This window comes from Crotalus tigris, unplaced genomic scaffold (genome assembly GCF_016545835.1).
Source record: "Crotalus tigris isolate CLP2741 ecotype Arizona unplaced genomic scaffold, ASM1654583v1 scf7180000019147.1630427, whole genome shotgun sequence".
In the NCBI taxonomy this organism is placed as follows: Eukaryota; Metazoa; Chordata; class Lepidosauria; order Squamata; family Viperidae; genus Crotalus; species Crotalus tigris.
This window is the reverse complement of record NW_024097401.1, coordinates 188,194-200,446: the sequence shown is the minus strand read 5'-3', so window position 1 is coordinate 200,446 and position 12,253 is coordinate 188,194. Positions and strand designations below refer to the sequence as shown.

The window sequence follows — 12,253 nt, the reverse complement described above, 5'->3', positions numbered from 1 at the left end:
ATAAAATGTCTGTGGAGATTCTCAGTCATTCAGGTCATGGTTATCCCAAAGGCGCTATTTCACGAGGCAACTACCGTAGACTTCCTTGTTTTTCTTTGAAGACGTTTCACTTCTCATCCAAGAAGCTTCTTCAGCTCTGATTGGACAGGGGGGGGGGAGGAAGTCTAGTTGCCTCATGAAAAAACACCTTTGGGATCACATACAAGAGATACCTGGAAAATCTAGAAAATCAGCTTAAATTTGTTACTCAACGGGGAGGAGGAATAACACCAGCAGCACAGCCAACTTTTTTCCGATGACTTCTCCAAAGATACGGTGCTCCAAGCATTCATATTTAACTCACATTTCACATTTTAATGAAAGAAACTATGAAACAATCTATGCCACAAAGTAATCGTTTATGCTCACAGGTGGAAAGACAGACCAGGTGTGGTGTAATTTGTGATGGCCCGTACTCATGGCAGACATTCATCACCTACCAAAAATGTACCTTGTTCTTATCATGCTAAATAAAAGTCAAGATAAAAAAATAGCCTTGTGTGCAGTTCAAGGCATGACCCTTCCCCAAACTTCTCCATCCTTCTCTCTCTCTCTTTCTCTCTCTCTCTCTCTCTCTCTCTCACACACACACACACACACACACACACACACACAGAGTTTCTAACTGAGTGAAGTGGTCCTAACCACGTCGGTAATCCTCGTGGGCTTATTGGACAGGAGAAACAAATCATAATTCAGTATGGGAACTTGAGTAACTTCTTCCCCCAATTTCATTGATTCTCCCACATCAAATCCAGCAAGCACAAATTGTAAGGTGACCAACCATCCTCCTTTAGGGAGGACAGTCCTCCTTTTGTAAGTTCTGTCCTCCCTCAAAAAGTGTCCTCCTTCATGTCCTCCTTTTCGATGTTTGAAGACTAATCTGCAGGGCTTTTTCCCCCCCTCATAGAACGCTCAGAACGGCGTTCCAGCACCTTTTCTTGATGGTTTTTTTTTTTCAACTTTTGCATGAGCTGTGCTACTCCCACTACTGGCTTTCAAAAGCCAATAGGAATTGCTGCTGAGTGTGCCAAAACACCCGGCTGGCAAACTTTGCACATGCAAGTTGTCTGTGTTATTATTGCAATGAATAAAATGTTTTTTTTTTATTTACAATTTTTTTTCTTCAATTTATTTGTGTCCTCCTTTTCATTGTAAAAAAGTTGGTCACCTTACAAATTGGCAAGCAAATTACGGAAGGCCCAAAAAAGCGAGGGAGGGAGCAAAGCTGGTTAGTGTGACAGGACACGAAGCAAGATATGCCCTCCAAAGGTTGTTGGTTGGCAGATGCCCCCTGCCCTCACCATTGACGGGACTGGTTGGCATGGATTGGAATTTCACCCTGTTTGAAGGGGTCACAGGTTGTCTGCTCTGTCACTAAATCAATCACCTCATTTCTTTCCATTCTGCAAACCACAGATGGGCTGGCCAGTCAGCGCTGGTGGTTGTTTATGAAAAGAGTCCAGGAAAACCTCAGGAAAAAGAAGTTGCAGCTTCCACAGAAAATTTCATGCATTCATTTGCCTAAAACCAGACTCAGCCATCAGTTTAGCCCAGGGTAGGCCACCTTGGCTCTTTTATGACGCATGGACTTCAACTCCCAGAATCCCTGAGCCAGCCATGCTGAGGGGAAAGGGAGAGGTTTCCAAGCTGAGCCATGCTGGCTCAGGAATTCTGGGAGTTGAAGTCCACAAGTCATAAAGCGGCCTAGGCCTAGGTCAGGGGTAGGCAACCTTGGCTCTTTTATGACTCGTGGACTTCAACTCCCAGAATCCCTGAGCCAGCCATGCTGAGGGGAAAGGGAGAGGTTTCCAAACTGAGCCCTGTTGGCTCAGGAATTCTGGGAGTTGAAGTCCACGAGTCATAAAAGAGCCAAAGTTGCCCATCCCTGGTTTAGCCACTGGCCTGGTCTAAATCTGAGCCCAAAGATGCAGTGTTGCTAGATTCATGCAACATTATAACCCAGGGGAAACAAGCAAGGTTTGGAATTGTGGGTAGTTTATAAACAACTGTTTATGTCTTACACGCTGCATACACTCATTCTGTTTTTATGCAAGACTGAGCGTGATGCGTAAAGTCAGCCACAATGTCCAGATGATTCATGCAATAAAGCCAGAGCACCCCGATAAGAAGCAAAGAAGAGGGGGAGCGACCCCACTAAATGGAGCCCCCTCTACTAAATGTAAGTCTTTCCTTCTGCTCATTTTCCATGCAAGCCCAGCTCTGATTGCCCAGTCTTTTTTATCTTTTTCCAATGGCACATTTGGAGATGAAGCCATTTATAACTGCCTGTCCTCAAGAGAGTTTGTGGCTGTGTAATTGACAATAAACTCACTGCAAACCTGAGAATGCTGTTTTAATAACCTTATCCTAAGGCACTTTCTACTGTATGCCTCAAAGGGTTTCAATAAAAAAAAAAATCAACCTGTAGAGACAAATTTTCTTGTTTAAACACCAACTCAATGCATAGAACCAGAGTGCCAGTGTAATGACATCTTTATGGGGCAATAAAACCTAAAAACAGCTTTCATCCTTCATTTAAAGGAACTCGGTAAGAAGCAGCGCCATATAAAATAATTTGATTTCTTTTCTTGAAGAATAGAACACATGAATGAAGATATGCATTCTCCCACGTTCAACGGGCTTGCTTATATCGCATAGCTGCTCAAAGTCTGTAAAATAAACAAACCCTCATTCAGCTATTCTGATTCATCAGATGTGGCTACGCAAGTCAACGTACGCTAAAAATATCATAATTCTGAAGGAGGGGGAAGAGGCGGTAGAAGAGGATCAAGGAATATAAGACGACCAGAGGCCCTGCAAATAAACGATTTAATCACATGAATTTGTCTTGAAAAACAGGTTTACACGCTTAATGTGAATAACACATTCCACAACCAGTTCTATTATTACCTAAAGGGTAAGGCTGAACGTCTGTTATTTTGACAAATATTTAAACGAAACAGTATTCCTGATATAAATCAAGTGATGGATGCAACTTGGACTTGGGACTAGGAGCACCTTGGACTTGGGACTTTCCTCCTGGAGAGGAACGAAGACCTTGGCCCTCAACCATCCTGGGATCTTCTTCTTCTGAGCTCCTCTGAGGATCTGCTCCTCAGCGGCCCATCAGTTTTAACCAGTGGGCAGATCATCAAGAATAACATTAGGATTCCCAGGGTCTTGGACCGATTTTATCACATCATTTGCGTCATTTGTCCTTCCCACCCAACCATCTCAATAGAGCAGTTACCTTCAGCTGCCTTTGGAGCGTTGGGGTTTACTTCTGTAATGTTACTTTCTTTCTCAGCTGAACTGAACCTGGTAGAACCAGACCGAGGTCCATTGCCTTGGAACCTGACCAGAAGTCGACCCATCCAGTTCCTTTCTCTTTCCAGGGCCAGCCCAATTCCTTGATCCCGGCATCCTTCAAAAAACACTGTTTTCCTTGGCCAGGATGAATCCGGCACGAGTTGCACAGCCAGGCCAGCAACAGAGGGAGATGTGAAGCACTCCATTGTTTTCTCTAGTGGTTTGCTACAAGGAGCATTTTTATAGCCCGGCCTCCAGCAGGGCTGATCTATTTAGTCAGCTTCATGTTGTCAAATATTCTGGAAAGGATAGTTTTATTATGGGGATTCTGGAGAAAGCTTTTTTCCCTGTCATTTTGGCCTCAAGACACTATTGCTGGCTTGTACACTACATTATACCCTAATCCTGGGATAACAAAACAAAGTTGTTTCCTAGGCCAACGCACAAAATTGACATCCTGACTCACAAACTTCCCAATCCCAAACAAGCAAGAGTTACACTCGCATCATGTGACACAACGAGATGTGTACACAATCATTCACAGACATCCTGGGCTTAGCAACAACTACAAGCTACACATCTGGCCCGCTGACCCGCCTGCACAAGGAGAGACTCTGCTTTTGCACACTGGCATTGTGTCAACTTGGATTCCTCCTCAAAGACTATTAGTGTTTTACCAAGGAAAAAAATGAGGATTACATGAGTCTCTGACAAATAATGGTTGTGAAAAAAATCCGAATAAACCATCTCCGCTAATGTAGTCTAACATTTTATCCGCAATCAGATCAGAAACTTTTAAAATGCTCTAGTGCAGGGGTGTCAAACTCAATTTCATCGAGGGCCCCATCAGCATTGCGGTTGCCCTTGGGGGTGTGTGGCCAGGGTGGGTGCGGCCTACTGGGTGGGTGTGGATGAAATGGGTGTGGACTACTGGGTGGGCATGGCCAGCTCTACATCGTTCGCATCAAGGGGGCCTGTGGGGGCCTGGGCAGGAGTGGGACAGATCTGAGGGTCTCTGGCAGAAGGGGGTGGGACCGGGGCAAGCGCCAAGGCATGGTCCGTTTCTTCATTCCTCACAGAGGGTGACACCTTCCCAGCATGAACCCAGGGGGTGCGGCCTACGCGGCAGGGGCTGGTTCCTCACTGTTTCTAGACCAGTGGTTCTCAACCTTTTTAATGCCGCGACCCCCAACTGGTCGTAAGTCGAGGACTACTCAACTGGTGCAGCACCGCTTGCAGAATGGGACTTTTGGCGGGCTCAGCAGGGCAGAGACAGCCTGGACAATTCCTATTGGCTTTTGAAAGCCAATAGAATTAGACTCTGTTCAAGAGAGTCTGTTCTATTGGCTTTCAAAAGCCAATAGAATAAAAGGGAGTAGCACAGCTAAGAAAAAGGGGGAAAAAATGGCGGACTGCGTTGTTTGGCGACCCCCGTGAAATGGTCGTTCGACCCCAAATGGGGTCCCGACCCACAGGTTGAGAACCACTGTCCTAGACGGCCTTGTGGAGCTAAGACTGAATGCGTTTCAGCATAGATGGCTATCACAAAATTGTACATTGGCTCCCGGCCGGCCTGGGCCAGGGCCAAGGTAGCGGGGGCTGTTCCCTCACTGTTTCCAGGATGGCTTTGCGGGCCACATGAAACCACTTTGCGGGCCGCATCCAGCCCCCGGGCCTTGTGTTTGACATGTCTGATCTAGTGTTACTAGTTACCAAACTATCATCAGGACCTTTTAAAAAGACTAATATCCAAACCATACTTGTAAATCAAAGAAAATGTTTTTTTTAAAAAAAAGATAAATGGGATAAAAAAGTTAAAATGTCTGCCCTGCCACACATCAGAAATCTTCCCCAATCTTCCACCAACTTCGGAACCCCATCTTCTGATTGAAATAAAAACCCAACTTTGCCAGGCAGAGGGGTTTTCCCAGAAGGAAAAAGTCTACTTCTGTTCACTTAAGGGACATAATATACCTCCAGAAAATAAGGAGGTAATAATAATAATAATAATAATAAAGTTGGAAGGGACCTTGGAGGTCATCTAGTCCAACCCCCTGCTCAGTCAGGAAACCCTATACCATTTCAGACAAATGGCTGTCCAGCCTCTTCTTAAAAACTTCCAGTGTTGGAGCATTCACGGCTTCTGGAGGCAGGTTGTTCCACTGGTTAATTGTTCTAACTGCTAGGAAGTTTCTCCTTAGTTCTAGGTTGCTTCTCTCCTTGATTAGTTTCCATCCGTTGCTTCTTGTCCTGCCTTCCGGTGCTTTGGAAAATAGCTTGACTCCCTCTTCTTTGTGGCAGCCCCTGAGACATTGGAAGACTGCTATCATGTCCCCCCTCGTCCTTCTCTTCATTAAACTAGACATACCCAATTCCAGCAATCGTTCCTTATATGTTTTAGCCTCCAGACCTCTAATCATCTTTGTTGCTCTTCTCTGTACTCTTTCTAGAGTCTCAGCATCTTTTTTACATCGTGGTGACCAAAACTGGATGCAGTATTCCAAGGTCAACTTTTTTCCCCTGAAGCTTTGAATGAAGAAACCATGATAAGCCAAGGCCACCAGCCCTGGGTCAGAACTTTCACAGGGCTTCTACACAGAGCTTGGAAACTTGCAGAGTTCCCAGCATTTTGGGGTTTCGCATCCCAGAACAGAGCATAAAATTACATTTCCTGAAAGGAAGACATGCCTGTGGCTCTATTGGAAAAACTTCAACTTATACAATCTGGCAGAATACAGGATTTTGTTTTCTTACGTGGCCCTGCCAGACAACATCCTTAATGATTGAATCAAACCCTTTGGATTATGTATTGATTGTGTCACTTGAATTCTTGGGCAAAATATACAAAGAGGAGATTGTGTAAAGAAGTCTCTGAAGATCTGTTTTAATTATTTTGATTTCTGGGTATAAACTTGCTATTTTCTGTTTAGGTACATGCTATCAGACGATTACAAAACAGAAGACTGCCTTTAAAAAGGCTCTGTCTTTGAGAAGCCCAACAGCTAGAAAAATAACTAAAACGTGGAAAGCATTAACAGGACAGGTGATCCCCGTAACCTTCTAACTAACACGAAGGTGGACAATGTTTAACATCCAGGCCTCTGAGAGTGTTTTGATCTGAGTGAGACTCGGCAGCTTAAATGGTGGCAGGATTGGTGCAGATGCCAGAGAGGGAGAGAGGCTGAGCCAGCCTCATTTCTTCCAAACCCAGAAAGCGACTCTTTCATGGGTTCAGCCAATGGGAAATAAAATGACCAAGAAGCAAGCAACCATATTAAGCTTCAGATTTTACAAAGACAGAAGCAAAACGCTTAATCCATCAGAAACTCCACTGAAATGTGTAAGAGGGCCCAATGAAAGTCACCACACACACAAAAAAACTTCTCTTGACTGCCTTATACAAGACCTATAGGGAGGGCAGGGGTAGGCAACCTTGGCTCTTTTATGAATCGTGGACTTCAACTCCCAGAATTCCTGAGCCAGCAGGGCTCAGCTTGGAAACTCTCCCTTTCCCCTCAGCATGGCTGGCTCAGGAATTCTGGGAGTTGAAGTCCACAAGTCATAAAGGAGCCATAGTTCCCCCATGCTGGCTCAGGAATTCTGGGAGCTGAAGTCCACGAGTCATAAAAGAGTGAAGGTTGCCTACTCCTGGCCTAGGCAGTGGCCCTCCTTTTAAATTCTGGCAGTTTGCATTGACTCTTATGCATTTATTCTACTCAAATATCATTCACACATTATCCTTGCCCTCCGGGGAACTTTCAATATGCTTCATCAACTGTAGCCCAACAGACACTTGAATGTTCCTTCATTTTACAATCACCTTAGAAGTCCTTACCAGATTCCCTGAGTCTCTGCCACCACATCCGTTCTCCCTTCAGTCAAGGAAAACCCAAGAAAATGGATTCCCCTCGGTAATCATAGAAGCCATCTTACACAAGAACCAAAGGAGCACTCACCCAAGTCGGCTTTTTCCTTCAAAATATCCTTGAAATTGAGGCCACTGTTGTGTGTGGATTGCCGGAACCTGCTTAGGGCTTCTCTCTGGCCATCTTTGCTCAGTTCTGGAGGTGTGAAGGCTTCATCCCGGACGCCCCGTTTCCACTTGGAGATATCTGTCTGGGCCCATTGGGCCAAGTCCTCGAGCTTCACGGTTACTTTTTCTGAAGCAGCAATGACTTCATCCTGGAAGAGCCAAAGGGGAAAAGGTCATGTTGGCTCCTGACTTGTATCGTCACCAAATTACAACAGGCTTTTCTCGCCAAATGATGTGGAGAAGATCTGCTCCCAGCACAACACCGCCTTAAAAACAGTGTGAGGATTCTGGGGCAGCCTGAAAGACAGATGCCCCTCTTCACAGAGGCTCCACAGCCTTTGAGGAGGGGCTTCTTTTCTTTTCAGTTGCTAAAAGGAGGAGCCAGCAGGGCCATGGGCTGAGGTGGCTCGCTTTTTGTGACTCTCCTCTGGTGTTTCTCCCCCATGCTGCCATCCCAGGTGGCAGGCAGCAGGCAGCTCGACTCTGTCTCCCGTAATTTCCATCCACCCAAAGTCAAGCTATTCTCCAAGGCACCTGAAGGCAGGAGAAGAAGCAACGGATGGAAACTAGTCAAGGAGAGAAGCAACCTACAACCAAGGAGAAACTTCCTGACAGAACAATTAACCAGTGGAACAACCTGCCTCCAGAAGCAGTGAATGCTCCAACACTGGGAAGTTTTTAAGAAGAGACTGGACACCCATTTGTCCGAAATGGTGTAGGGCAGTGATAGCAAACCTTTTAGAGAGTGAGTGACCAAACTGCAACCCAAAACCTACTTATGCATCGTCGAGTGCCAGGTGGGTGTGGCCCATTGGATGGGTGTGGCCCATTGGGTGGGCGTGGCTGTGGTAACGGCAGACTGGGTGGGACTAAAAAGTTCAATCAATCAATTCCAACTTTGCAAGATCTTTTTTTTTCCCTGAGAGAAGTTGAAATTGATTGGTTGAATCTTTTTTTTTTTGCATACGGCAGCGGAGGCCTAAAGCGAAAAGGTTTTATAAAACCCAGCTGAAGGCCTAGGAATGGGGCGATGGCCTGTGTGCCCACAGAGAGGGCTCTGAGTGCCGCTTCTGGCACCCGTGCCATAGGTTCGCCACCACTGGTATAGGGTTTCCTGCCTGAGCAGGGGGTTGGACTCAATGACCTCCAAGGTCCCTTCCAACTTTATTATTATTATGGATCATCGCACAGTCAGCCAGATGTTCAGACTGGATTTCGCATTTTGTCTATCGAGTCCTTACCCAGGACCTGGGATAGGCAGATGTGGATGCTTGACGGTATTACAGATATCATCGCAGGATGGAAGCAGCTCCTAGTAAGGCCGCCTTTTGCAATTGACTAATAGCAAATTTGTCAATTCCAATGGTGTTCAAGTGGTGTTCCAGTTGTTTTGGGATTGCACCCAAGGAGCCTATGACTATTGGTACTACCCTTGCTTGCTTTTGCCACAGTCTTTCTATTTCTATTTGTAGGTCTTTGTATTTTGTTATCTTCTCTAGTTCTTTCTCGTCTATTCTGCTGTCTCCAGGCACCACCACCACTACTACTACTACTACTACTACTACTACTACTACTACTACTACTACTACTATTATTACATTAAAACATTGTGTCTTCCCACTCTTTTCCCTTTTCCCTAACCCATCTCATTTTTTTAAAAAAATCCTACTTTCATTAAAAGCAATTCCAAAGTAGGGCAATATTGGCTGTTCCAATGTTGGAATGTTGGTTCTGAAATGTTAAGATGGAGCCTTGTGGCAGCAGATCGTGTTGATCTTTTGCTCTGCTCCGCCAATATCCATGGAACTCACTTCCCAGAGGAGAAATCAAGACACCTTTTGAATCTTGAGCAGGAGCCGTTTCTGGGTCTCCAGCCAGGACTCAGGGCAGGCTGCTCCTGTTTTTGGGAGGCTACTCTCTCCCCCCACCCAGGGCATCAGCACAAGAGGGAGCCAAAATCCTATGGAAAGAAAGCCTATGGCTGCAGCACTTGGCACTTAAACCATTGCAGGAGATGTTAAAATACACTAAGCAAGCTGCAAGGCGGTCAAACCGGTCAGTCCTAGAGGAGATCAACCCTGACTGCTCTTTAGAAGGCCAGATCCTGAAGTTGAAACTCAAATACTTTGGCCACCTAATGAGAAGGAAGAGCCTAATGCGGGGAAAGATGGAGGGCAACGGAAGAAGGGGACGACAGAGGATGAGGTGGCTGGATGGAGTCACTGAAGCAGCAGGCGTGAGCTTCAAGGGACTCCAGGAGATGGTAGAGGACAGGAAGGGCTGGAGGAACATTGTCATGGGATTGCGATGGGTGGGACACGACTTCGCAACTAACAACAACAAAGCAGGCTCAGACCTGGTTAGGTTTTTGGGTGGGGGATCAACAGAATAGGCCAGGGTTTTCAGTAGATTACACTGAGAAGTCTATATCTCATCCCCAAAAAGGGCACACAAACAAGTCTCCAGGAATTGAGCTTGACTTGGAGGAATCTTTGCCTTTATAGCCTTCACAGAAATAAATAACCCACGGAGATTTCACGTGAGCAGATGCCCTTTGGGGGGAGCGTAAAGGGACCTCCTTGATTGGGCTAGTCTTTCTTGTTCACATCATATTGCACACGCTATGATTGTCAATGTCATTTCAATCGACTTTTTATACACATTTCAAGAATACCAGTTGAAAAAGAATTTACTTCTAAATAATTAGAAACCAGAGATGTGTGTATGTGTGTTCCATCCTCCATATTGGCAGAGATTAAGCAAGGGCTCCCTTTTTTGAAAATGCAATTAATCTGCAGAGGCAAAAAATGCATAGCACGATGAGTAACGGTTTTAACTTGTTCTTATTTGCACAAATGATCTAATTATAAATGTGGTTCCTGGAAATCTGAGTCACTAGAAAATTCCTGTTTATGATACAATTTCCTTGTCTAAGACACAGATATTGAAATAAACCTTTGTTCTAAAAGTTACATGAAACATTTTGACATAATCACCCAAGAAATTATTATAAAAACTCTTTGCAGGTCTCCGGCAAAAAAGGATCATTGGCAGCACTCTGATTTCCTGCACATGTTTTCAGGCAATTAGTTTTAATTCCTCTGCCCCCCCCAAGTTTCCTTAAATTACAGGTAGTCCTCAACTTACAACAATTTGCTTAATGACCATTCAAAGTTACAAATATCCCTGAAAAAAAGTGGCTTGTGACCGTTTTTCACACTTAGACTGTTGCAGCATCACGTGATCAAAATTCGGATGCTTGGCAACCAGTTTGTATTTATGACAGTCTCAGTGTCCCGTGTGTGTGTGTGTGTGTCACGTGACCCCTTTTTGCCACCTTCTGATAAGCAAAGTCAATGGGGAAGCCAGATTCTCTTAACAACTGTGTTACTAATTTAACAAATGCAGTGATTCTCTTAACAACGGTGGCAAGAAAAGTCATAAAGTGGGGCAAAACTCACTTAACAAATGTCTTATTGAGCAACACCAATTTTGGCCTCAATTGTAGTTGTAAGTCAAGGACTTCCTGTATTACTTTAGCGAACTTGCCTCTATCGAACGCCTATTTAATTAAATTAGTTGACTGAACTTTGCTTTACTTCATTGCCAGAGCACACAGCGTGGTAGCACCTTGCAGAAAAGACCTTTCCAGATCACTGAAAGTGAAATAATAATAGTAACAACAACAACAATAATAATAAAGTTGGAAGGGACCTTGGAGGTCATCTAATCCAACCCCCTGCTCAGGCAGGAAACCCTATACCCTTTCGGACAAATGGCTGACCAGTCTCTTCTTAAAAACTTCCACTGTTGGGGCATTCACCGCTTCTGGAGGCAGGTGGTTCCACAGGTTAATTGTTTTCACTGTCAGGAAGTTTCTCCTTAGTTCTAGGTTGCTTCTCTCCTTGATTAGTTTCCATCCGTTGCTTCTTGTCCTGCCTTCAGGCGCTTTGGGGAATAGCTTGACTCCCTCTTCTTTGGGGCAGCCCCTGAGATATTGGAACATTGCTATCATGTCCTCCCTCGTCCTTCTCTTCTTTAAACTAGACATATCCAATTCCAGCAGCCGTTCCTTATATGTTTGCTGTTACTTTTAAGAAAACTACAATAAGAGCCAACATTTTATGAGATATACCAAGCAAGAATGCCAAATATCGCCAGGTTCAGCAGCTTCAGAAGTTTTCAGCAATTTTTAAATACCCCATTCAACGTCTTCCGGGTGCCTCAGACATCAGCTCCCGTATTCTTAACCGAAATGCCCACACTGCTGGGCATTATGGACACCAAAGGCCAAGATGCGTGGCTTCACACATCATGCAAGCAATTACAACTTGATTTTCCATGGCCATTTTTGGCTGGGAAGCATGGGACTTGGTGTCCAACAGATCCCAGCAGGAAAAATGCTTGAAAGCCGCGTAGAACGTGCCAACGTTCCATAAATCTTGCCGGGCACTTTTAAAAAGCCTTACGCCAACGTGATCTGACCAGGGACCAGGGACTCTTAGCCCGATCCTTTATTCCCCAAGGCTCAGCCAGGCCAAGGTTCCGGATTTCAGAAGGATCTGGGTGCCAGACCAGGCGTTTCAGGCCTGTTTCTAAAGAAGCAAAGAATTAACACCTCCACTGCCAGGCACTCACCCCCTCCTTTTCAGGGCCTGCCTCGGCTAACCTTTTGTTGGCACGAACAATGTTGGCCATCTAATAACTAAAGGACGAGCGCAGTCACGACTCCATCAGCAACAAATAATCCTGTTCTTGAAGATCTGGGGCTGATGCCCAGAGGCCAAGCCACGCAAGGTACCTGCAGAAAGATTAGACCAGTGGTTCTCAACCTTTTTAATGCCGCGACCCCCAACAAGTCGTAAGTCG

The 12,253-nt window shown here is 45.2% G+C and overlaps 1 protein-coding gene across 1 annotated transcript in view; it reads right to left on the bottom strand.

Moving 5' to 3' along the window:
• Positions 1–12,253, bottom strand: part of ARID5B (AT-rich interaction domain 5B) — a 165,511-nt gene that overhangs the window by 123,323 nt on the left and 29,935 nt on the right. Inside the window, exon 3 of the mRNA XM_039360041.1 lies at positions 7,308–7,533. Coding sequence (XP_039215975.1) covers positions 7,308–7,533 — 226 coding nt within the window. The remainder of the gene's footprint in view (positions 1–7,307; positions 7,534–12,253) is intronic.